Genomic DNA, 25,926 nt, shown 5'->3' on the forward strand with positions numbered 1-25,926 from the left:
GTTTCTCTCCCAGGGTGTTTCAGTCCATGGAGAGCACAGGCCAGCTGGCTCGCTAAGCTGTTCCCCACCTCCTGGTGCAGTTCTCTGAGGCTTTGCTCTGTGACAAAACTATGAGTATTCTTGCAAGTGCAGCAGTAGAAGAGGTAGGGCCTTTGCACCAATAAATGCTGTTGTCTCTGGGTGTTTGTTCAGTTTTTGAGAGAAGGTTTGGCCCAGAAGAGAAGGAACTTGCTGGAAAATGGCCAGCGAGTGTGGAATTAAGGCAAGCTTGGGAGCTGCTGGGCTGTCAGTTTTGTTTGGTGAAAGCAAGACAAATAGCTGTGCAGAGTTTGCTCTTGTAATTCCTTCCCTCCCAACCCCCGGATTCCCAGCCTGAAAACCATGTGCTTCTGGAGATGACTACTGACCTGGGAGGGGAAACAAGAACCTCGCGTTTCCAAGCCTTTGCTAGCTTAGCCTTTGCTAACCCACAGGCATGACCACTGAGCAGTTGCATGCTGCATGCAATGTCATTCTTTTTCTCTCCAAGTTATAACACTCAGTTCATATCAAGTAATACTGTGAACAGGGCTCTAACATCCCCAGCTTCATGAGCAGGTCCTTATTCCGTGGGCTTCCAGTCGAGTACTGGTTTTGGTATGTTGTGGACATCACCGAATGACAAGTTTGTCCTAGAGTGAAGCTTGATCAATTCGTAGAACAGCTCTGCCCTTAAAGCACATCTTGTGGTGCCCTGTTCCCTAGCCCAGAGCCATGGGAGAGTGGAAAGCACGCAGGGCATAGGCAAGTAAGCAAGATTGGATGCACAGCCCTCTGGAGAACGTGCGTGCAGATAAGTTGTGGCATAGTTCAGACTCTAGCTGACCCCACAACAGGCACAGCTTAAGATCTAATAGAGCTAAAGTTTGTTTATGAAAAAAAAATCCAGAAGGGCAAATCTGCCTTTTTATCTGTCCAGGATGTAAGTAAGGATGTAGTTAAGTGGATGTAGAATTAAATGGACTGTTAGATGGTCCCGGGTGGGGTTTGCTTAAAAAAAAAAAAAGTCATCTTGTTTTCACAGCACTAAAGAATAGAAGAAATTCTGGTTTGGGCATTGATGTTGGTAGCTGGACAGACTGAACATGGAGCAGCAGGTCTGGGCTCGGAGGCTCTGCACCGTGAGAGAAGCGGCATCTCCTGGGATTGCCAGTAGGACTGCCAGAGAAACATGCAAACCCTCTCCTTTGGAAAGGGAGGCTGGTGTCTGGCCTGTGGCCCCTGGGAGAGTGCCAACCCCTGTGTTAGGTGCAGTCTTCTCTTATTATCTCCCCGCCTGTGGGCTGGGAGCCCTGTGTGTCCTGGGAATCATATTCTTAGAGAGCTTTGCAAGGGAGCAGCCCTGCTCTTCGCCTCAGTTTTTACCCGGCCATCCCTGAGGAGTTACAATACATTCCTGTTTCCCAAGCTGACCTCGTGTTTGAGCTCACCAGCCTGGTTACCTGAGCTCTGGCAGGCTGATTTCAGCAGTAGGGGTGGAGGATGATGAAATAATACTCCAAGGAAGTGAAAGGCAGTGATCTGATAGGGTTGTGGTTTTTTTTTCTTTTAGGTTTTCTTTTCTTACACCAAAAAGGTGAAAAGCTGTGTGTTTTGCATAGCAAGTCTGCTTTTGACTAATATGTTTGCCAGAGATTTGGATATTCCCCCAAGCACAGTCTTTCCTGAACATAAAGTACTACAGATATGTTCTCCACAATTGCCAGCACAGTTCCTTAAAAGCAAAGAAAGCTGTCTTTTTCTGGTTGTAGGCATCTTGCTATCCCTTGTGGCTCTTGGTTTTGCAGTAATGTTACATGATGAGGCTGAAGGAAAATGTTTGCTGCCTCCAGAATTTCCCTTTGGGACCCCGTTAACAAAAAAAGCCTTGTAGTCACACACAAGCAGCTTCTTCCAAGCAGTATGCCTGAAGGTGCATAGAGCTTGAAAGAGGAAGGCTAAAATGAAGCTGTTGCTGTGTATGCTGCATATCGGTGCTTCAGGATGGACACTTGTTCCTGTAAGAATGTCTCGTTGGAGATCTTGTGGGCACAGAGTTGCTACTTGCCTGCTGCACACCCAGACCTGGAGCCTACCTCTCTAGAATTGGCTGGAGCTAATGAGGGCTGCCCAGGAACGTGGCAATACCTTGGCTGATCCCTTTCTCAGTGCCTGTAATTGCTCAACAGATCTCCTTTGATCCTAGGCTCAGTTTGAGCAATAGTGAAATGTTTTGCTGTAGATGGAGGCAGAGTTGTACCCTGGACTAACAACCTCCCTCGTGTTTCTTCAAGGGCTTTTCAAACCTGTGTGTTGTTATTTCATTTTTCTCTCCTAGGTCCTCTGATAACTGATGTCTTGCACTTAAATCCAGAGAGAGTAACTTGCTGGGAAGTACGGACAATAAAGAAATGCAGCTGCTGCTGGGCCTTGTACAGGGATTCCTTGCAGCTTTTTGCTGTGACGCGTGGAGGGAAACGAGGTAGGTGTGAAACCTGTTAACTGGCTTTCCTGTAACTTAAAGCAAACATCTTCAGTTCTCTGTGTATTCAGTAACAGTGTGAGTACTAGCTTCTGAGATTTGTGATATTGTCAACAAAAGCTTTTCTATATCTGAGCTTGATTTTTGATAAGAGCTGTGTAAAAGCAGTCTATGTCGTAAAAAGCAATATGGCCATTTCTTGAATTGCCAGGGCTAATATTTAACAGCTTCCAATGAGTTAAAATAGCCCTTTGCTGTAGCATGTAAAATTGCACCTCTGGTATGGGTAAGTGTTTCTCTGACTGTGGTGTTCACCTCTGCTGGCGGGGAGATGTATTCCGGACTGCCCAAGATCAACCTCCAGGCAGACTGCTGATTTTCATGGAGAGGAGAGGACGAGATAGGTATTGTGGAACTTGGGATGGGGAGAGGGATTGTCAGGTGCTACCTATCAATGAGAAGCAACATTTCCCAGGTCTGAATATGCTCATGGTTCAAATCAAGCATAGCGCAGACCCCGAGGGTTGCAGCAGGGATTCATTACCCTTGGAGCATTTTGTGTGCACGTGGCATTAGTGAAGTTTTGTTTTAACTGACGCTGTTGATGAAGAAAGCCTGGTTATACCGTCCAAAACCCAAATGACCAGGGTCCCAGTAAGGGCAGTAGTGTAGAAGGCAGTTGTCTGTCTGTGCATGATGGCATGATTCACAGATAGAAGAAACTTGAAATACATTTTGGTGCTATGTGGAATGAAAATTCAGATATATTAGATGCTCCCTGAAACAAAAGGAATTTCAAGGTGCTGTACTGTGGGGACCACCAGGGTGATCTAGTTCTTTTCAGTCTGTGGCTAGTTGTAGAATTTAAATCCATCCATGTCCCGTTTTAGAGGCGAACTGACATAGCTGTCATTTCCTGCCTGCTCAGTGATCCCTGTGAAGGGATGAGGCAAGAGTTCAAAAGCCAGAAGTAAAAGACTAGTCCTAGAGCTGTTGCTGGAGGAAGCTGGACTGAGAGCTCACAAAGAGCAGCTGCTGAAGAGCGCGTGTTGCTGCTATCTGTACAAGCAGCTCAGAGCTGAAGTGGCACGCTCTTGAGCCAGCTTGGGAACCCGAGCTGCAGGCAGGCCTGTGTAGCAAGTTTGTCAGCTACAGCAGGATTAGATTGTGATGGCGTTGGCACCTTTCAGACAAGTGAAATGCTGGATGAAGTTTTTCCAGTTGCCCTAAAGGCAGGTCAGCTTAATCAGAGAGCGAGGGGACTGTCTGCCTCTAAGCTCTGTCCTCTAAGGCTTTAACCAAAGGACTGGGAAGCTGCCATATGAGGATAGGCTGGGAGAGCTGGGTTTGTTCAGCCTTGAGAGAAGGAGGCTCAGAGGGGATCTCATCACCACGTACCAGTACTTAAGGGGCAGCTACAAAGGAGATGGAGACTCCCTTTTTACACGGAGTCCCATGGAGAGGACAAGGGGAATGGACACAAGCTGCTGTTGGGGAGATTCCGGTTGGACACGAGAGGGAAATTTTTCACAGTGAGGACAGTCACCGTTGGAATAATCTCCCCAGGGAAGGGGTTGGCTCGGCCTCGTTGGACACCTTTAAGAGTCGTTTGGACAGGGTGCTGGGCCATCTTGTCTAGGCTGTCCTAGACAAGGTTGGTCATCCTAGAAAAGTTGGACTAGATGATCCCTAAGGTCCCTTCCAGCCTGGGATTCTGGGATTCTGTGAACCAAGCACTAATCTGCCTTTAAACACAAGCTCCCCTGTTCTATGGTGGATTTGCAAGGACTCTTACTTTGACTTGTTTCAAAGCAATCACAAGGTAAAATGGATACGTATCTAGCCATCAGCTTTTGGGGGCAGGGATTGCTTCTGGATTGCAGCTACAAGCAAGTACTGCGTGAAGAAGAAAATAAAGATCTGTTTATGGTTATGCCTAGAATCTTGCCTGAGCCCTGGGCAGGTGGTGGTTTGAAAGCTAATTATTTTGCCTGTAACTATGGCTACTTCATAACTCACACAAATGTTCCCCGTGATGCTTCCACCAGATTAGAGATAAAGGATTTCCTTCTTACACCAGACTAACCTCATTAAGGAAAATATAGGAAACTTCCATTGTTTGAAGTAAAAGGTGTTTCTTTCCCTACTCTGTGTTGGGTGATAAGCTTAGGGTGATAGATGGGAACAGTGCAAAGCTGCTGTCTTGTCTGAGAAACTGGATCCATGTATGGAATGTCTGGGAATGTTGGGAGAGAGGGTGTGCACACTCTTCTAGGGAAATCCAGAGAGAAGACCAGCCCACTCATTCAACACTCCTTTGGAAAGCACTGCCTAGTGAGCACCTCTGGGCAGCAGCAAAGCCTGTGTCGCTCTCGGGCATCTCACCATGCGGTTTTTCAGGAGAAGGCTCCCTAAAATTCCCAGAGCCCTCATTTGGCTCTTTGTTTTAACACACTTTTGCATCTTCATTGCTAATTTCAGCTCCTTCTTTGGCTTGTCGAAGACAAGGATTTTCAGGTAAGAGACCTACTTCCGTGTGATATGTGCTGTCTGGATAGAGTGCTCGTTGTCCCTGTGTCTTTTTACCCTGAATCTTGCACTTCTGATCTGCGTTAGATGACCACTTTGCTTTAGCAGACCATGTTGTGTACAGTCAGAGCACGGTGTTGGAAGATCAACAGTCAAAAACTTTTTTCTGCTGGATCTCTACTTTCCAGTGTCTCCTTGTGTGGCTGATTCAGAAAGCAGCTTGCTTTACTAATGCTACCTGTTCTCGTACTTTGGCACTACACAGTATTTGGTTTTCCCGGTGGCTTCCAGAGGACCTCATTCTGCCTGAGTCCAGATTGCCTTGCTGGGCATTGAATTTGGAGGGATACCTTCAAATTTATAGTGAGTTTAACATCTGATTCCTAATACAAATATGTTGCATACTGGGAGACCAATGTCATGCAGACATCATCAATATATATATATATTAATTTTTATGTAGATGGTCAAGTAAACCCCAGAAGAATGGGTGTAGAGGCAATTCCAGTGTAGACTGCAGTAAAATGTCTCCAGAATGGTTGGCAAGAAGCACGGTTCCTTGCCTGAGCACAGCAGCTATCTGAGCCTTTCCTCCTACAAGCGTGGCTCACTTACGTGTTGGTGCCCTGTGCGGTGCGTAGGAAGCACTGCGCCCCAGCCTCCCCACCAGCCCTCGTGTGGTCCCAGCTCTCCCGATGAGCTCTTCTGGCTTGTCTTGGTGGGGTTAGTTTTCAGCTGGAGCGCACAGGGCTGCTGCTGTGGGGGCAGGCAGGAGGGGTGAAGCTGGGAACACCTGCCTCTCTTCTGGAGGTGGGGTGAGTTTAGCTCAGCTCCGGTGATTTGAGACCACACCTTGTGGACAGCTGACAATTTGGAGAGGTCAGAATCTGCACAAGGGAAGTGGGGAGAAGGAAAAGGTGTAGAGAAGTGGGTTGTTCTTGATCACAGAGCCTGCCAGTGGCAGAGCTGGGACAACAACTGGCTCTCCATGCCCACCTGCTTGAAGCCATTTCATTCTGCCGTAGTTTCAGCTAATGGAAATGTCCATGTTTTTGCAACTTAAGTAAAACACAGCTAGGCATGAGCAGTATGTGGTTATCTGTGTGTCAGTTCTATTTCCGTACCTTTATATGCAACAGGAAATACACAAAGCGGCATTTTCATGGCTTTATCCTCTATTTGTCCTAGGGCTTTGTAAATGGAGAGGAAAATGACAGTAAATATCATTGAGCTTCTGCAGTTTTTGCCAGCTGGACTCTAGAGCCTGAAATTTGATGAGCTGCTTTGATCCGTTGTCTGGATTTAAAATGCTAGTCAGGAGAGCTGGGTCTTGTGTCGGGTCTGACTGCAGGGAGCAAGGGTTTGGATGTGAAGGGCCCTCGGTTTTACATTTTGGTTTCCATATGTTTGGCACAGTATTGGAAATTAAAGTGTAATAGGGCTGGGGTGGAATCTGTGCCCTGCGAGACAGCAAGTATGGGAGGTCTGGGTTGGGGGGTGGTTTGTCACACTGCCCTGTTTCATTTGTTCTCTGCCTTTTGATTTCAAAATTGTGAACATCATCTTAAAAATACAACAGAAAATCATACAGGGATTTAAGATGTGCCTGAGCTACCTTATCAAATCCCTCTTTACTTAGAGTGTATATATAAAATCTTCCCTCTTATTAGGCAGTAAATGGTAACACAAGTTTATAAGTGAAGCACTGTGATAGGAAGCAACTGCTGCATACTTGGTTGAACCTGGCAAGTGTTTATGAGGGAGGTAGGGGAAGAGCAGACAGGCCATTTACCACAACGTCTTTTTCTCACAAGTAGCATTGGAAAGGTTCAAGTATTATGATTCTATGATTTCTCTGATACAAAATTATTTTTAAAAGCCTCCTTAGCTGATAATTTCATAATCACTTTAATGAATGCCACAGCACTCTGAAGCTTCAGCAGCAGTTGAACCGTTATCTACAGCCTGCTATCTGCAGAGGTGCTTTTTCTCCCATTTATCACCTTGGAAGCAATCCGCAGCTCTCCAAAACAAACGCATTATGCAAAGGGTGAATGAACGTGAGTGGGAAATCAGACTGCCACAACTACGCTGATTTATCCTGAAAAGCTTTGCTGTACATAAAAGCTCAGCTGCAGAAATTTTTCACCTTCCTTTTTCCTGTTCCACCCTCCAGCCATGTGCAGATAAGAATGAACATTTGGGATAAAACCCCACCACTTCTGCCTTGTTTTTTTTGCTGGGTTTCAGCCCAGTCTTGTTGCAGGTGGCTCTTCCGCTGCTGGCAGCTGTATCCTCCTATGATATCCTTGTACCTGCCTGTGCCTCTGAATGGGGCAACGAGGCAGCTGCAACATTAGAGGCGATTGCTGAAAATGCAGAGATTTTAGTTTTACGCTTTCGAGTGTATTTTAATGGCTTCAGAGTGCCTGTCTTAAGAGGCGTACCTGGCGAGTGCTGTGTGATGACATTGCATTAGCTGGCTGAGGTGGAGGAGGAGGGGAAAAATGCCTGTGGCCCCAAATTCTCAAGAAGTGAAGTATGGTAAAGGAGTAAGTTTCACTTCTCATTAGACTTCCCTTACTGAATTCTGGAAGATCTTCGTGCTCTGTCACTGAAGCACTTGGCTCTGCTGGCAAAGAAGAGAGCCAGATGGCTGCCTTCGTGGTGTGTGCTGTGTCCTGAACTCAGGGTCTCCAAAACAGTCCTGCAGTGCTCTGGGGACGGTGCCAGGGGTCCTGCCCAGTGCAGGGCAAAGCTGTTCTGTGCTGGTTTGCAGTTACTGCCAGTGTGGATGTTTCATGAGCCAAGTGCTGAGGAGGAGCGTGTAGTCTCTGGGATTTGCTTAGTGGGAAGATAAGTCATATTCAGGCCAGAATGGTGTGGGAAGTTGAATAACACTCTGGTGGCAGAGTTGAAAATGGAATTGAATTCATAGAGCGTCCAGCAGAAATGCAGTGGCTGTTGCTGAGGCAAGTCCTCTGAGCATGGTGGTCATATGCAGTGGTTGCTCTGAAGCACAGAGAGGCATCCAGAGACAAGAGCGCGAAATGAGCTGGAAGGTGTTCAGTGGAAAGTGTGTGTGCAATGTGTCTGCTTTTCCTTTGATTGCATTGAGGCAATTGAGCCCAATGTGGCCCAGATATGCTACAAGTGGACGCCCAAGAGCAACAGGGCTGAAACTATTCTGATAATGGGAACTCAAGATGCTTTTTAAAGGTGACTGTGGGGAGAGACATCACAAGGCTTGAATAAGATATGGTTGAGAGGACACCGAGATGGGAAGGAAAGGAGGGCCAGAAGAAAATGATGAAACCAGTTGCCAGGGTGGAGGAAGCCAAGGAGAATGTGACTGTGAAACCACGCCCCAGGTTGGAGGGAATCAAGAAGCTGACAGTGATAACAGCCCCTAAGGTGCAGGGAAACAAGGAGAAAGCAACAGTGAGACCAGTCCCAGGGGTGGAGGAAGCCAAGGAAAAGACAAATGTGAAACCACTTCCCAGGGTGGAAGGAGCCAAGGAGAAGGCAACAGTGAAACCATCCTCTGGGGTGAAGTGAGCTCATGAAAACAACATATCCAAAGACCAAACAAAGCCAAAAGAGTCTCCTGCATCAGTGAAAGCTGTAAGACCTGTTCCTTAGGCTGCTGCAGTGACAGAGATGAGAGCTGCTGACTTCAAGTCTGAGCCACAGTGGGATTTTGAGGACAAGTACCTGCTGGACAACATATTTCCACCATCAGTAGGTGTGATGGCCGTGTGTGTTCACCAGGAATGATGCCTCCCTGTTGACTTCCTTGTTGGCTGTCACCTGGACATGTGTGCCCTTGGCAGTCGAGGGTGATCTCCAAGCTGGTAGTCAGCTCTCTGGTATATGCAGATGCTGATGGGACCCAGACAGGGTGAACTGTATGTATGACTCAGCCTGGCCAGTCCTCCACCATGCACCGGTATGGGAACTTATTGCAATTGCATGCATTTCCATGGGTTCCTTTGAAAGTAAGGCCAAGCAGCCCTTTCTGGAGCTCAGGTGCATCAGAAGCTGGGGAAAATTTTTCCTTCTAGATGTGCTACAAGGTGGTCCCACTCTTAGGTGCCCTGATATATTGCATAGGGGACTTAGGGGCACAGTGCAGCCTACGTGTTCCCTGTGAGCTGGCACCCTAAGGTAAGTTGAGTCACGCCTAGTCTTGTGATGCCTACAGGCAGGCATTAGGTGTTGGGCACTAAATGGCAGTCTTCATACAGGCGTCCCATTTCCCACCCGCTCTCTCGGGAAACTGCACATCGGAATTCCTGTGAAGACTCAGGTTTACAAGCCCAAGACTTGCCTTGATCTTTGTTTTATGCTGCCCAGTTAAAGCAAACAAGCAGGGTCATGGTGAGGGAACAGGAACGCCTCCGTGTGCCTGTTCACCCAAGCATCTACATACCAGAGCAAGTCAGAAGCTTGTGCTGTGCTAGGCTGTGAAGAGTGATGCTGGCAGTGATGATGATGAGGGTCTCTGCACAGGAACTGATACTGGCATGGGTTGGTTCTCTGGTTCAGCTGCAGCGCCTGTCACGGGGGTAGGTCTCTGAATGGTGTTCTGAAGTAGTTGTTTAACCCTAAGCAAGATGACATGCATTCAGGAGATATAAGACCTGACACACATTCAGGAGACGTGGCAATAGGACCGTGCTAGTTTCAGCGTCCCAAGGATATTCAAAATTCTCAAGAGCTGTTATAACTAGCCTGAAGGAGAAAGGGGAAGTGGAGTGGGGGAAAGCGTTGCCCCCCCCTTGAGGAGAAAAGGTAAAGAGTGTAATTATTAATAGTTTCCAAGAGGTGGCTCCCAAGGCACAGAGGTGACAGCAATGCTGAGTACAAATACCAGATTAGTCTCACGACCAGTAATTTTATCATATCATAAACGAGTGTCACACAGTGTAGCAAAACGATAACCTTGACCCAGCTCACAGTGGTGATAAAGAGCACAACAGGGAACACACGTTGCATCATCACAGCAGAGCAAATAATTCATAGCAGGTCTGGCATTCAAGTCTTGCTTTGTTCCTCTCTGCTAGACAGGAACAACTGTAGGCCTGGTCAGCACAGGTGAGGTATTTTGGTAGAGGTGAGGATGAGAATCTCAAATGATACAGTTGTACCTGTCAAAGCAGTACCACTTCCACAGCTACAGCTTCAAAGTTTTCTTACAGATCCTGTTTGTTGAGAGTGTTGTTCTGTAGGTTAGTTCTCGTGATCACCTGCACCTGTGTAGGTCGTATTGCTGATGTGATCTTCCAAAATGGTAAGATGGTAACAATGATGGTGAGAGCATCAGGTTGTCTTAACAGCCATGGAACTGAAAGCATGTTTTGCACTGTTGTTCTGACCATATTTTTGACCTTTCCTTTGTAGCTATGAGGGTTTGGAATTAATTTGAAATGAAATTTGAGCATGTCGTAATTACTCACGTCCAGGAACAGGGCCTCTAGGAAAGTCATAAACTATAGCAAAGTTGTCAGGAAGCAGATGGGGCAGGTTGTGGTGCACAATACTGCTCTGTCCCCCATCTTATGCTGGTAGCTCTTGGTAAAGCTTACCAAGAGGCGTTTTCCCTGGCACCCCTGCTGCTGGAAGGCTTGGACAGGTGGGTAACCCTCTCTAGAGTGAGAAGGGTCTTTATACATGGGTGTAAGTGGCCTTTACACACTGCTCATGTGCTCAGGGAGGAGGGACACTGTAGGCACATGAGCAGGGGACAGGAGCTCCTGTTCTAGCTCGGGGGTCTTAGATGAGCCATTTGCCTATTTCATGTCTCAGTGCCGCAGTCTTCCACCATTGCCACGTGTCGTTTTGCTGGCATTAGGGGGGATGTAGATGTTGCTCCAGGGGACTGTCAGGGCTGCAGGCACCATGTCATTCTGCTCAGAGCTCTCCCGGTGGCGCAGGGGCTGCTCTTGAAAAATTTAATCCCATTCCCCAACCCCAGGATGCCCTGGGAATCATGCAGAGAGCAGAGGTAGATGAACTGGGCTAATAAAAAAATCCTAGGATGAGTTTTATTGCTTTGGTGTTTTATTTTTGAGTTCTCTCTCCCTTGTGGTTTTTTGATGTTGTTCCCCATTGCCCCTTTTGACAGTGTGAGCCATTCTTTTCCTGACAGGATGTGCTCTTCAGTGTGGCACTGAACTGCTTGAGAGAGGCAGCTGGCCCCAAAGATACCTCTGTTATCCAAAGATCTGTGACTATTAAATGCAGAACTTGGCTGTTAAACGCTTGAGCTCATGCACTGGCCTAGCCTTACTGAGTCACAGCAGAAGAGCCTGGCAGATGATCCAGTCTGTGGCGCAGGATGTGCATCCTTCTTCCTGGGCTCCCCGCAGTCTCGAGGCAACCAGAATGCAAATTGGAATGGGCAAATTGCATGGCTAAGAGTGCGTGTGCCACATGAGACAGTACCTCACCCCTCCTGCCCAGTGTTACTGCCTGTATGGGGTTAGTTCACCAGGATCCTGCTTGTCGACTGCCAGATGCTCTCATCTTCTCATCCAATGAGCTGCAGAGCATGTGCAGCCATCTCAGAAGTGCAGAGTAGGAGCTGGCAGAGAAATGTGAGACAACAGTTCACAGCAGGAAGCTGAGAACATCCTCCACTGTAACCAAGGCTGCAGAGCATCTGGGTGTGCAGAACAGCTGAGACAGTGGGGAAAACCCTTCCTCAGCAGGGGAAAGAGAAGAAAATACATGCAGAAGGGTCTTTAGTGAAGGTGAAGATGTGGATCCAGACGTCACATGTTGGGTCTCGCTTCCAAACCTGATCTCTAATTCTGCAGAGAGGAGTGACTAGAAGCACTCCCACCTCCCTCATTTCCTACGTGACCAGACTTTTCCCTAGTGCCTCTGGTATTGATCCAGTCCAGCTGTGGAGGCGCAAGAAGTACCAAGCCTTGGACAGTACAAAGTGCAGCTTGAGCAGGAAGGGAATGTCCCTGTCTTTGGACATGAAATGTGCTGCAAGCAAGATGATGCTGACATGAAACCCTCCACAATGTTGTTGTTGTTGCACTCCTGTTGTGACAGGCAGAACGAGGGCTGTCTCCTCAGGCTGTGACCGGATTGTCATCCTCAGCCGTAGCAGAGAGCCCAGCTCAGTTGTGGAGCACACACAGAGCGAGGCTTTGGCAAAGCGGTCTGGTCTTTGGGGATTTGAGCTGGGCACGGGGGTCCGCTTGGTCTGCTGTTTGTCTTTCAGTAGGATTTGCAGTAGGTATTTGGAAAAGGTGTCTAAGAAAGTAGGGCCCAAAATGACTCAGTGGAAAATGCAACGCAGTAGAGTTTGCTCTCCATCTGCACACACACCCTAGCTCTTGCCAGCTGCCATGAGACCCTTCTCTTACTAGACAGGATAAGCTGGCTTGGATTCTCTTCTCAGTGACATGCTTCTCTGTGATTCATTTATGACATTGAACAAGTTGTTTGCAGGCTTTTTCTCATCTTTAAAAGGAGTGATAATGGTGATCTCACGTGTTCCTCAGTGTGTTTGCTCATGTGCACTCTGAGGCCAGGACCCTGTGAGGTGCATTGCCAACAGGGACTGCCAGCCTTACTTGGTATGTGTCGGTTAGACCTAATACAGATACTAGTTTGCATCAGTCAATGAGGCCCAAAGCCAGTAAAGCATATGAGGATCACAGGCCTGTTGTTCCAAAGAGGAAAGTCTCAGAGGCCTGGAGTCACTCTGGCTTCCTTGTAGGTCACTTTCCACCAGCTAGTTATTGGTGTAGTGTAGAAATTGTGCCTCACGTTCATGGTGATGGAGACACTGGGGGGAATGGATGATGTGCTCCTGGAGTTTCTGTCCTTTCTTCCAATACTCTCACATACAAGCACACAAGCACTGGCACTCAGTCAGGTTTATCAGCTCTCTGCTAATCAGTCCTTATTATTTCCGTTTTGTTTTTCAAGACCTGCTCTGCATCAGTGAAGGCCAAAGCTGCCAAGTCTGACTGGCTGTGAGATCTCCTGCCCAACGTCACGCTCTTCACAGACAAGAGGTACTTCAGTGACACTGAGTGGGGCCTCCTGGAGCATTTTGCGTGCCTGTATGGCTTCCTGGAGCTGAATTATTCACGTGAGTCCCTCAGGGCATGTCAGGATGGTACCATCGAACTCCTGACAGGAACCTTACACCAAGTAGCTGGAGGTCTGCAGCATCTCCCTGTCAAAGGCATCAGGCTAGGTGGATCTCATGGTGGAAACTGGTGGTTTCACTGTGTCCATCCCAAAGGCTCTTGATGCTAACTCTCCACCATGTTTGCTTCACAGTGGTGGAGGAGGTCATGTCCCTGCAGCCCCCAAATCCCCACCAGCAGCTCCTCCTGGCCACCAGCCACAGCAGCATGCCAATATGCATCAGCTGTGCTGTCGTGGGGAACGGGGGAATATCAAATAACTCTGGGATAGGCCAGGAGACTGACTCCCATGACTATGTCTTACGGTAGGGCAGGCTTCCTTCTTAGAAGATACACAGCTAGCTTATTCCATCTAGCAGGTAACTATCGCTGAATAACTTCACCTCAAGTATTGCACTGACTCCCAAGTGCTAAAATGACTGATGGCAGGAGATGGTGAAAAACCAGAGGGAATTAGAAGGTTCCTAAACACACAGGGAGAGTCTGGGCTCACAGATGAGCCATAAAGAGCCATCTCCAAAGCAGGGGGCTCTCCTGCAGATCAAAAGATGTAGCTCAAAATGGGCGTAATCCTCCTTTGCTCCAGACTGACACTGTCTTTTCCCGTTACAAACATGAATGCGAAGGTTTTCAGTGGTCACCTGCTAACTCTGCTCCTCTGTTTGATTTCCTTGGCCAGGGTGAGGAGGGCTGTAATCATAGGTTGTGAAAAAAGATGTGGGAAAAACCTCCTTTTACGGATTCACAGCCTACTGCCTGGTGTCCTTTCTCTAGATCTCGGGACACAGAGGGTTCAGCAACATCCCGCAGAGAAAAGAAAGTCAGGCCCGTGCTGTATGCATGTAGAGCTTTGACAGAATGCTGTTAGTCTGGGGCCTTCAGTTCTGATCTTGCCATGCCTGAGGAGCAAAGGGGCTGAGCTCACCCTTCAGCGTTACCCTTAGTGAGGGGACCTGCACTGGCTTGGCTCGGAGTATTTGCCGTGGCAAGCTGCGTCAGTCCTACCCCAGCCTCTTGGCACGTAGAAGTAGCTGCACATCAGATGTTATCTCCATTCTGCTTCTGTGGGATAGTTAAAACCTGCAGACCAAAGATGTGTGTCTGAGAAACTTGGTGAGCCTAGATGCCTGCTTGCTTTTTGTTTTTAAATGATGTGTATTGATGCTTACTTGTTTCCTTAGCATGTCAGATACATTCACTTCCCGACGGGAGCTAGAGACTGAGTGGCTGAAGGCTCTTGTGCTCAACAGGAACATCAGGAAAGGATTCTTGAATCACTACAGGTAAAACAAACCGGCCCCATCTCTACATCTTTCAGTGTGGAGCTCTCTGTTGTGCCCGTTTCCTTTCCACAGTGCTCAGCCCTGCTGAGATGCAGGCCAGGGTACAGCCTCCCTCCTGTCATGCGCTGTTCCCGGACTGTTATCTGCAGCAAGACAGATTTTGTCTGTTAACGTGCTTCGCTGGCAAGACACCAGGGAGCTAACATATTCTGCAATTTTATTGTATTTTCCACTCTCATTAAGCAAATTATCTTAACCTATGTAGAAAGCCCAGTACATAATAAGACAGAAATTGGTAGAGCAAGATATATGAAACGGCAGGGAGGGGAATACGACCTGCTTGGTGTTCCAGAGTCCGCAGCAAGGTCAAAGGTGGTGGGGGTCTCAGACCAGCTGAGGGGGACCTCTACCGAGTTTTTCCCATGCTCCAATTTTATAGCTGGAGTGAAGCCCCCAGTCCCCACATATCTTTGCACCCAGAGCCTTAATTGCCGCAGCACACCCTGCTACAACTCTTGGAGGTGAACAGGGTCTGTTTGGGTGGATAAATGAGGGGTGAGGAGGGAGGAAGGCTTCATGGGTCAGCAAAAATGTTCACTTTTCTGTAATTTAAAGGAGCCACACAACTAAACCCTCAACCACGAGTTGTGCTTACGATTGCTGTTTAGTTGCGAGTGGGTGACAGCTTCTTGACTTGATTTAAATACTTCCCCCAGGGTGTGTTCTGTTAGAAACTGTCCAGGCTCTTGACATAAGTTTAGGCCTAATTTTTTGGCAGCTGATAAGCAGTGTAGGCCGTGGCAGAGGCACTTTACCACAGTCTGCACGGCTGGGGCTGGGTGTAAGCAAGGGGCAACCACCAAGTCTTCACCTAGTTCCACCCCTCACCTCGCCCTCATCGTGGCATTCCCTGCTTCAGCAGACCCCCGACATCAGTCCGGTCCCAGGGTTGGGACCCCACACCTCCCCTGGCAGATTTGTCTGGAGAAATATCTTATTTCCTTCACAGCTCTGAACACTGCTGTAACCAATACACCTCCTTCCCAGAAGTGGCCGATTTCAGTGGTGTGTGCCCAGAGTTTGGAGGAAGCTTTGTGGTCCTCTGGGTCGAACACATACTGTTGTCTGGTCTGGTGTCTGTACATGGTGGCCTACGCGTGGAGGAAGGCCTGCTTTCACCAATTCTTGTCTATACACAGGCATGCTTTTGATATTCCTGTCTCCTGTTGTTGCCTCTCCTCCCTGATCTCTTCCTCTGCAATACACACAGGTTAGGGAGATTTTGTCATAACCTGGGAAATGTTGCAGAATAACTTAAGTGTTTGTGGTTCTTCTCTTATCACCCAGTGCATCAGGGCTGATGCTTTTTAGCTGTGATGAAATGCAGGAGCTTGTCCTGAGTCTCCCCATTCCTGTCCTTAGGCAGAGGCCTCGGGAGAGATTTGATGAAGATTTTACAATGGACAAATACCTGGTGGTTCACCCTGATTTCCTCAGATAAATGAGAAATAAGTGAGCTGGGGGTTTTGTGCTCTAACATGTTTATTTTATTCTGGCCAGCACCATCCCTCTGTCTCTGGGACCTCTCCTCCCAGCTCACTCCCTTGTAACTGCAGTTTAGCCACACCACCAGGTCAGGGGTGAGCTTCGTCAGTGTGCGGTCAGCTAAAATTCTCTGTGGTGCTGCAGGGGGATGTTAGTGGTGGGTAGATGTCCAGCATCTGAGCTGGAGAAGTGACAGCCGTCAGACAGTTAGGGTTTCTGCATCCAAAAGAAGTCCTGGGCAAATAGCAACTTTAGGTGTGAGTGTTGCTGAAGTGCCAGAATGGTTGATCTAGTTCAGGACCAACCTTTCATGTTCCCCATTGCTTTGCACCTTGGGGGAAGGCTCTGTAACAGCCCTCCTCTCCTCTGATCCCTTCTTGACTCGGAGGTTGTTTGTGCCCTCAAATAATAGGCACTCTTCAGTATCCCGTTTGCCTGGCCCGGCTGCTCTTTTTGCCTCTCTAATCCTTTTCACAAGCCTGCTGGACACTGTCACTGTAAGATCTGCCAATCGTGGGCTACACGTGACCAAGAGATGTAGGAAGAAGAGCTCCTGTTGTGCTGTGCTTTGGCTACGTTTACCCTTCGGTCTCCTTGAGAGCTGAGTTGTGCCTTCTCTGAGAGACGGCAAATGCAGTGCCAGATGGCTTGCACCTCCCTGCTCGTTCTGCCATTTCCCCTCCGACTTGGGTCCTTTCCAAGGCCAAGAGGGCTTGAATGCTATTTTTTCCTGGTGTGGACTCCTACCATCTTAACAACTGCTGGCACAAAATGCTGCAGCTCCTAGTGGGTTTTGTGACCCTCCTCTGCACCTTTCCTATGTCTCGTTTCACTCCTAAATGTGGCTGGGGAGCAGGATATACTAGGGAGCTTCAAAGCACTTCTGCACTGCAAGGCACAGGACAGATTTAAGAGTGGCCTTTAACGTACTAGATCCTTTAATCCAGCCCCTCTTTATCCCCACTGTTTCAAGACATACCGCTTCCATAAAGCTGGGACAGAGCTGGGCTTAGGTTGCACTGCAGGTGATAGAACATTCTGGGCTGGCCTTGTGCTTTGCTGAGGACAGAGCAGTACCCACACGTGTGGGCGTACTCGTGGCTTGTCTGAAATGCCTCATATGGCCACAAACCGCTGCAAGGAGGAAGATGCCACAGAGGCCCCAGGGGGACAAAGTGTGAACAGCTTGAGCCACCTCACACAGCAACTGCTCTGTGCTTTCTTCTCCCCTGCTGCAGGTTTTTAAAATCTGAAAGTCTGGAAAAGCCCTACTGTTGGCTGTACAGACCCACAATGCTGACTGCCCTCCACCTCTGTGACTGGGTAAGAGCACGATGATTCTTGCACACAGCGCTGTCTGGAAGGGGAGGTAGGATAACAGGGCAGAGCAGGGAGGCTCCAGCCCTGCCTACCATCAGCCTTGAGGGTATAAGGGGTCTCGTCAGCTGTGGAGGAGCAGATTGAAGACAAGAGAAACAGCCCTAAAATAGTTCACATAGAGGTTGTGAAGCCTGCTGTGGCCCGAGAGCCATCCTGCCTCCCAGGGAAGCAGTGAGAGAGAGGACAGCAGGCTCTCTGGAGCCAGCGTTCATAGTCTGGTCCTTCTGGACCCCCATGCAGGGTCACGCGGAGGAGCCCTGACTGGTATCCCTGTCCTGTGCTCTGTTTGGGAACTGTGTCCTGCATTTCACTTAGCTCCCTCCATCCGTGGGACCTCTCCCCAGTGAGCCCTCTGTCTTTCCCACGTGAGTGCCTGTGGCTACATCACAGAGGGAAGCGAGAAGTACTCAGATGGCTACTATGACAAGGACTGGGAACATCTGATTTTCTATGCTAACGACAACTTCCACCTGGAGATGCAGGTGTGGAAAAATCTTCATGATGAGAATACCATGGAGCTTTACCAGGGATCCTGATTGAGTGGCAAGGGCCATTGCCTGGGAGATCTCAACAACACCTCCCTGGGAACAGAAGAGGACCACCAGAGCCAAGGTTAGCTCTGGACTTCCCAGCACACTTCATCCCCACAAAGATATTTCCGTCTTTCAGGACCTCTGTTCTCTCACAATGTTTCTACAAACGTGCAAATGCTACAGACCAGGAGAAGAACAGCAAGAAAATGCAGCGCGCCAACAAAGAAGTCCCATCTGGCTATGCTGCACAGCTTTTGCTGATGGTTGCAGGCACTGATATTGGGAGAGGAGAATCCAGGATGGATCTGGGTAGCATATGGTCCAGTGTCCTGCATCTTCATCCAGGTTTTCTCTCTTTGCAAGAAGATGCTCCTCAGGCTGGGGCTGCTTCTCTTCTGGGTGGATCCTCTCCGTTCGTGGTGCCTCTCTTGGAGCTGGGGCTGTTGGCGAGGCAGGCTCCCTTGGCAGCCAGCGGATGGAAGTGGATGCACAGATCCTGTCTCAGGTTGATGTAATTCCTGGAGGTGCTGCTCTCACTGTGCTCCCTGCAGATAAAAAGGATGGACTGAACACTTCCAGGTGACTAATTTGAGAGAAGATGAGTCTCACTTCTGCTTCCCAGTGTGACCTTGTCATGAGACCTCCGAAGGAGCACGGCCGTCAGCTCAAGGACAGGTTAATGCTCTCCGTGGTGCAGCAGGCATGCTGGACTTGGTGCCCCTTGCTCTGGGGCTCCCCTGGCTGCAGGACACGTCAACGTGTTGTGGTCCTGGTGTGCAGAGTCCTTGCTTAGCTGGGCTTCGGTGCGCTTGGCTCCCAGCTGTTCCAGGAGCACTGTTTGCCCTCTTGCCAGGGGAGGTAGGAGCTCTGCAAGTCCAGGAGTGGATGTTCTCCGTCCTTGCTGCTGGTTGGAGTGTCCCCCATTGCCTGCAGCGTACTGGCCTTCTGAAAGGGGTTTTGTAGCAAAATAAATGGCACTACTTTGGCCAAGCTGATTTTTCACCACAGCCCTCTGGCTGCTGGTTATTTAGCGTGCGTCCCAAGCAGTTGCTTAAAGGCTGAGATAGCGGACGACAAAGCCGGGAAAGGGCAGGACTGAGTGTTAATGAGTATACCTCCATCTGCAGGTGCTCTGCAGCTGGTGTGGACATACCTGAGCATCCCTGACTTACTCACCTTGCTATTGCAGGATGGGGATCAGAGCTGGCCAAACACCTCCCTGAGGAGGTGGGTGAGCACCTGGCGAGTTTGTCCGTGTCCCAGCAACTGGTCTCAAAGTATATCAGATACTGGAGACAAATGTGTGAAGGGCTGAGTGCTTCCCCCATGACACCTTGCAGGCGAAAAGCCTCTTCCAGTGTCCTGGCAGGTCTGGTGCATCTCCCCAGGCTCGTCAGGCTCTGGATTGGGGCCTGGCTGCACACTGACTGTCCCAGCAGACCTGCTCTGGCTGTGGGCAGTTTTCCTTCTGTGCAGCGTTTCTCTTGGGGCAGCAGCGTCTCCAGGGACCCCCCGGGCTCCAGGGGAGGCATTTCAGCATGGATTGGCAGCAGGGTTTGTCAGGCCTGATTTCCTTTGTCCCTTTTTCCCTTGTACTGAGACTCATGTCTCAGTAAGCCTGTTTGCAAAGGACAACTCCCCAGAGGTTATCTGGGGCAGGGTGTAGCCTGCGTTGGCTGCTCTGCCCATACAAGCCCCACAGTGTCTGTGGGAGCAGGATGTTATCCAAAATGCGCTGTGCCTCTGTTGGGAATGATGTATGTAGCCCCACGTGAGCACCAGACCCATGGGGAGCCACAGGTGTTGGAGCAGACCAGAAATCCTTCCTGAGCAGCAAACAGCCTCCCAGTGAAGAGGGAGACCAGTGGTGGCTAGTCACCCTCCAGAGCCAAGCGAGGACAAACTCCGGCAGCACCCAGGAGCTCTGGACCCCACTGGGTGTCCCAGCCCCTCATGGTGGCTGTGCACGGCTGGTGTCCCCTGGCCCCAGGTCCTGCAGGCTCTCCCTGCCTGGCAGTCGCCTGGCTGGGCTCTCGGTGGGCAGCGAGGCAGCTTTGTTCCTTGCCCGTGCATCGGGCCATGCCGAATTGATGTGTGTTGCTTAGTGACCAGCTCCACACGGGTATTCTTCCTGCCTGAATAGGCCTTTTCTCTTCCCAAGAAGTTGGGAGAAGTTTCTCTTAGACCCTTTCCCTTCCCCCTCCTCCTCCTCTTTTGTTTCCCTCTGCTCTGGAAAGCAGAACGGGGCTGAGTCCCGCCGAGTGAGGGGACCACGGTGGTTGAGGAGGCTTTGGGGGTGGGCTGGTGGCCCCCAGCCGTGCTTTCCCCTGGTACCCAGCTCCTCTTTGCGGTTGAGGCTTCCCAGAGTCAAGGGAAGGAAACCTCCTGGCAGGCTTTCTCCACCAGCAGAGCCTGTTCTGTCCAGGCTCTCCTCTCAGCACAGTTTGTAACAGATGTAAACACCATAGTTTGGTGTTGTTAGGGATAATCTTGGCTGGAGAAGACCCTTTGCTGTGGCCTGGAGATTCCCAGCAAGCTCTAAACTGCATCCTCTGTGGCCGCAGAAAAGCAGCTCTGCTCTGACGGTCCCCTGTGCCTCCTCGCTTTGCTTCTGACCCTCCTGCACCAAGGTGTCCCATCCCACCGTGGGCTGGCCGAGGTGCGGCGCACGAGGGGACACGTTGCGTGGAGCACAGGTCCGGCTGTGTCTCACCAGAGCCACCTGACCGGCGACATCAGGAGCGGCCACGGGAAGTCGAGGGGGTTTGGAGGTGGCGTTTGCCAGCCAACTTCTGGCCTGGCACAAACGGATGTAGCGAAACCTGTCGAGGGTGGCTAGAGCCGGATCGCCCTCGGCAAGAGCCAGGATTCAGGGCTTGGGTGAATTCCCCACCTGCGTGTGTGTCCCAGGGCGAAACCAGCAATGCTGGGCTGTGCCAGAGCAGCCCCGGCCTCCCCAGCGTAGCTGAACAGTCGGTGCCGTGGTGCAGGGCCTTCCCAGGTGTGCCCATCCAGGTCCTCGCAGCTGGCAGGCCAGCAGGTTTGTCCCAGTGCCAGCAGGTGGCAGCTCTTCTTCAGGGACCTGTCCGCATCGTGCCGTGCCTGGCACATCCAGGTTTGGCACAGGCTGTGTCAGAGGGCCGGGCACAGCCCTGCAGCTGCCCACACCGCATCGGACTATCGTCTCCCAGTGTCCTTTGCCTGCCCATAGGGAGCTCCTTGAGGTATGCAGGGACATGCACAGAAGAGGTTTGGTACCTGTGAGTGCCACTCTTGCAGCTGCACGGTGTGTGCAAAGGTGCGGCCTTGGCTTGTGCAACATGACATGGCGCTGAAGGCAGCACAAGCAGAGGGACCGAGGGCAGGATTGGGTCTCGCATCCTGAGAGGTGCCTCAGACACAGCGATTCCTCCTCGTGCACGGACGCGGCACCCAGTGCCAGCAACCTTTCCCCGCTGCCAGCCAGGAGCTCCCAGGTCTGCCGCCCTTAAACAGAGGTGACTGATTTGGGGAAGAAATACACAACTGTGCTTTAGCGTGTCCAGAAGCTGCTGTAGCGTCAGCCCTGCTTTTTTGTGAAGCTGTCAGTGCAAACCGTCAGCTGTTAGTGCAGCTGTGCCCAGCTCCTCCCTGCATCCCCCAGAAGTTAACAGCCCTAGATATTCCCTGCCAGGCTGCGAGAGACAAATCCACTTGTCACCCAGGAGCTCTCACAGTGCCACCTTCCTGGCAGGGCTTCAGAACTTTTGTCTGGTTTCCATCTCTTGCCTTTTTGTGGTGTGACTGCTCACCTGTTTAGCAGAAGCAGGGACTGTGTCCTGCTGGGTGTTCGCAGGCATGAGCTGCTCGGCTGGGGCTGGGGCCGAAGCAGGAGGCGGCAGAGAGGGACTTGCTGGGCTGGGGAATGGGGATACATCTCGGGGACGAGCAGGTGGTGCAGAGCCCGGCTTGTCCCTGCTCCTGGCCAGCCCAACCCTGCCTTTTGGGCTCCAGAGCACCATGTCCTGGGGCTTGGGGTGCCTGCTAGTGCTGGCAACCAAGACCAAACCCAGCCAGGTGCCGGAGGGAGCCACTGCGTGTGCCACGCACGGCGCCAAGGCAGCCTTGTGCCAATAGTGGCACATGCACATTGACACTCCTGTCTCCCTTCTTCCCAGGCAAGGAACCGATGCATGGAGCAGCCAGAGCTGGACACCAGTGCCTGGCTTCCCAGCATGGAGCATGTTCTCCTCCGATGCGTTGCTCTCGAGCAGCCGTGGCTGACTGAGTGCTGTGGGAGTGTAGCAGAGGCATATGCCAGCTCCAGGTCGGCACAGAAATCCCAGTGCTGGTGACTTACCAGCTGATATTTATGTCCCCCCATTGCAGAGGGATTTGGGACTGGCCGTCGGGCACAGGGGTAGGGGTTTTGGCCTCCTCACCTCCACTTTCTCCCTTTGTTGGGGATGTGGCAGCACAGAAATCCAGTCGGACCAGAAAAACTATTGGTAATAGGAGAGGGAGAACAAGATAAAGGAACAGCCCTTGGCTTTGTTGTGTAAAAAGCAGCTGATGACCTCTGAGCACCTCTCCTGCAGTGAACCCTCAACGTCCAGGTGCTGGGGCACGGCCCTCAGGCAAACAGCTCCTGGGGCTGCAGCAGCCCCTGCTTCCCACCCCATGGGGCTCTGGTGGTCCGGGCTCCTCTGCCAGGATGAGCAGCAGGACCCTGGGTGCTGCGAGGCTTTCCCAGCTTGGCCTGACCCAGCCCTTGGGGTGGTAAATCCTGCAAATACACTTGCTGAGTCCTGAGGACGTCCCAGGGCTCCCTCCATCCCTCCCACGGCAGCCATGCAGCGTCAGGTGGGACCGCACAGACAGACAGGGCGACGCTGAGCGCCCACGCTCGGAGACGTCCCCTCCCCAGCTGTGTTCTTCAGGGACAGAGCCTGGCCTGACCCCTGGGCCGTGTGGCTCTGAGGCTCCCGGGTGTCAGCAGACCTCAGGGACTGCTCATGCTGGTCCACATCTGCTCTGCCTGGTCTGGAGCCAGCCAGAAAGGGGAAGGCAGCAGTTTGTGTTGTCACCCTAATTTCTCAAAGGTGTTTCCCAACTCTACACCCCTCCAGGGCATAGTCCAGAGCCTCACAGGTTGCCTCATGCCCGGCGGAGAAGGGACGGCCTTTGGACTCTGTGTTTGGCTTATCTTGGCCCCAGTCGGTGGTTCAGGGCCAACCAGCAGCTCTGCCGTGCACAGGCATCTCTGTGCAATAAAAGCCGGGCTGGGCCCCAGCCACGCTGAGGGGAGTGAGCCAGCGTAAGCCCTGCCACCGCACACGAGGCCCTGACCTGCCGCCCCAGCCCGCGGCTCGTCCCTGCAACCTTCCTGCCTTTGCGAGGAGCAGACGGGACTGAGGGCTGCGCTCGCGCCGTGGGCTGCATCTGGCCACGTTTGCCGCAAAGATGGGGCCCGTCAGCTCGGTTTCGCTGCACAGCTGCGCTGCCGAGCCCCTTTCCCCACCCGCGGCGCGGGACCGCGCGCAAGGTGGAAGGGCAGAGCCCATGCTCGGTGCTGCAGTTGCCGTGGGGTGACGCTGAGCACAGCCCTGAGCACCTCCGGTCCCGCAGCCGAGTGCTGCCACCGCGCTGCCCTCACATGGGTGCCGGGGTCCCCACGTCCAGGCGTCCTCCGTGGGGGCGCTTCCCCGCTCGCCTCCTGACTTTGGTTGGGGTAACACCTGAAAGTCGGAGCAAAGACCATCAGGGAGCACCCACAGCAGCGCCCCGGCGGCGTCAGTGCGGGCGGGCGCTTTGCCCGACCCCGTTTCTGCGGGGTCCTGGCGAGAGGAGGTTTGGCCGAGGCGCCTCTCGCTGCTCCCCTCGCCCCGTCGGGAGGGGGCTGCGCGTCGGCCTCCCGAGACATCTGCTGATGACTTCTGCGTTGTGCGACGGCCTTGCCTCCGCAGGCAGCCATATGGCCCCGCGCTCCCTGGCGGCGCTGACACAGCAACACGTTCCTGGGTCCAGACGTTGAATTTCGGGGACATTTTCTATGAGCAGATTTTTGGCACTTTCTTAAATGCACCTCTGACCTGTGCTGAATAAATCGGGATGTATAAATCCTCCAGGAGGTTTTTGGAGATCTCCTTCTCCCAGCTGGACTGTTGATCGTGGCAAAGGCCGCAAGCCTTTCCTCCACCATCCCGTGGCCGACAGCCAGCTGGTGCAAAATGGGCTTATTTCCCTCTCGCGCACTCTGGCCGTGTGGATGGCTTGGGTTTTGTTTCCAAGATGTAATCACTGGAATAAAAAGCCCAGGCTAAAAATGATACTTGCTGGTTTTCACTGTAATTTCTTTTGTGTCCTTTTCCTAATCTTTATTTGGCAACCATCATCCTAAAAGGTTTTCACACTTATTTAACTTCTAAATTAAGCACCACTTAATTTTGGGGCAAGGGCCAAAATGTATTGTAGCACAAAACAAGTAGAGCAGATGAAGAGCTGTGCATCTCATTTTCACCCTTTTGAAAAAAACCCAACAATAGAAAACCATATATCATGGAAACAGAGAGATGAGAGGGATGTGAAGGAACTAGCTCCTCCGTCCCTCTGGGCAAATGCACAGAAGCCAAGCTGCCACTCCACCAGCCTTTGCATAATTGGGCCGTAAATGTCTCCGAGTGGCAAATTCCCGACTTTCCCAATCCCGTGGTAGGTCTTCCACCTCCAGGGTCAAGCCTCGCTGTGTCTCTTGTGACTTACTAGAACAGTTGGTAATAATTATCCATGGTTAACGAAAGGCCTGAGTCAAGAGCACGTGAGCCCTGGCGCTGGGTCGCAGGGAGCGAATCCGTCGGGTCAGAGCAAACAAGGGCAGTCCCCGAGTCACGCCAGGTGGGGACAGGCTCCAGGCTGGGGCACCGTCGACAGGACCCCAGACTCTTGTCCCCCCTCTGCTGGCCCTGAGTCCTCTAGATGCTGCTGGAACCCTGGGGCCGGGAGCAGGCTTTACCGAGAGAGGCAAAAAGCATCGAGTCTTCCATCGGTGCACCCGCATCTCCCTGAGCTGCCCTTTGCTACTTGGGGTACTTACTAACTCCCTGTTCCTGCCCTTCCTTCTGTGGCTTTAGCTCCAGCCGAGCTTTAGATCTGATCTCACCCCTGCGTGTGCAAGTGGCGATGGGCTGTCCTGTCCTTCCTGCATCTTGCCTGCTCTCTCCTTCCCCGGGACGCCCCGTGCCCAGCCAAGGCGGCCTGCCGCAGCTCCCCAGCCCCTGCGCAACCGCAGGGCTTGTTCCTTCTACGTTTGCTTGAAAATCAGCCCGGCCACCATCCCCTCGTGGTGACCCAGCTCCAACGTCCCCCTCTCCCCGTGGGACGAGGCCAGCGCTGCCGCCACCGCCAGCCTTGGGTCGCAGACCTGCTCCCGTGTTCGCACCGGGACATCGCCACCGATGCAGCCCGGGCACTTCCTGGGTGCCGGCGCGGCGCCATCCCCGCCCGGCCAAAATTCCCAGCGGACCAGGGCGGCAGCGGGGGGACTTGCAGTGGTGCAAGCACACGGAGACCAAAGCAAACTCGTACAAAATTGTTTTCTGCATTTATCTTCCTTTGAACGAGCGGCATCATTGGAAACGCGCCTGGGCAGGCAGGGATGGGAGCGGGGGGCGGTTGGATCGGGGGGATGTGAAGTGTTGGGGAAAAGGCAGCTGTGAACACGCCAGCCTGGGGGTGCGCGGGTGGGCTGCGGGAGCAGGGGTGGGGTTCGACCCCTGGTTACTGGGTCTGAATAATGACAGTGGGTATTTGGGGAGGGGCTGGAGGTGGGTGACACCCTGGGGTGACGTAGGTGCTCGGCGCGGTGCGGGCGCAGGGCTGAGGGTTTGGATGGAGCAGGGCTCACCATGCTGCCGCCCCCTGAGTCTGGTGGCTTCCTAAAAATAACACACCCACCCCCCTGAAATCACTGCAGAATAGCTGAAAACACTTGTTTTCCT

General features: G+C 51.7%; 1 protein-coding gene and 1 long non-coding RNA gene across 2 annotated transcripts; one reads left to right on the plus strand and one right to left on the minus strand.

Moving 5' to 3' along the window:
- Positions 1-3,372: 3,372 nt before the first annotated feature.
- Positions 3,373-19,061, plus strand: ST6GALNAC1 (ST6 N-acetylgalactosaminide alpha-2,6-sialyltransferase 1). The gene is given in 11 exon segments (XM_064466877.1): positions 3,373-5,034; positions 8,157-8,770; positions 12,983-13,148; positions 13,343-13,514; positions 13,889-13,919; positions 13,921-14,043; positions 14,391-14,428; positions 14,430-14,492; positions 15,915-16,004; positions 17,276-17,360; positions 17,762-19,061. Coding segments are annotated over 11 exon segments (1,722 nt in total). The 5' UTR covers positions 3,373-4,886; the 3' UTR covers positions 17,954-19,061.
- On the minus strand, positions 13,492-15,012 carry LOC135315910 (uncharacterized). The gene is made up of 3 exons (XR_010375396.1): positions 14,829-15,012; positions 14,379-14,635; positions 13,492-14,289 (listed from the first exon to the last, which is right to left on the minus strand). It is a non-coding gene; the product is annotated as an uncharacterized LOC135315910 (long non-coding RNA).
- Positions 19,062-25,926: the final 6,865 nt, after the last annotated feature.

Source organism: Phalacrocorax carbo, chromosome 16, assembly GCF_963921805.1.
Source record: "Phalacrocorax carbo chromosome 16, bPhaCar2.1, whole genome shotgun sequence".
Taxonomy (NCBI): domain Eukaryota; kingdom Metazoa; phylum Chordata; class Aves; order Suliformes; family Phalacrocoracidae; genus Phalacrocorax; species Phalacrocorax carbo.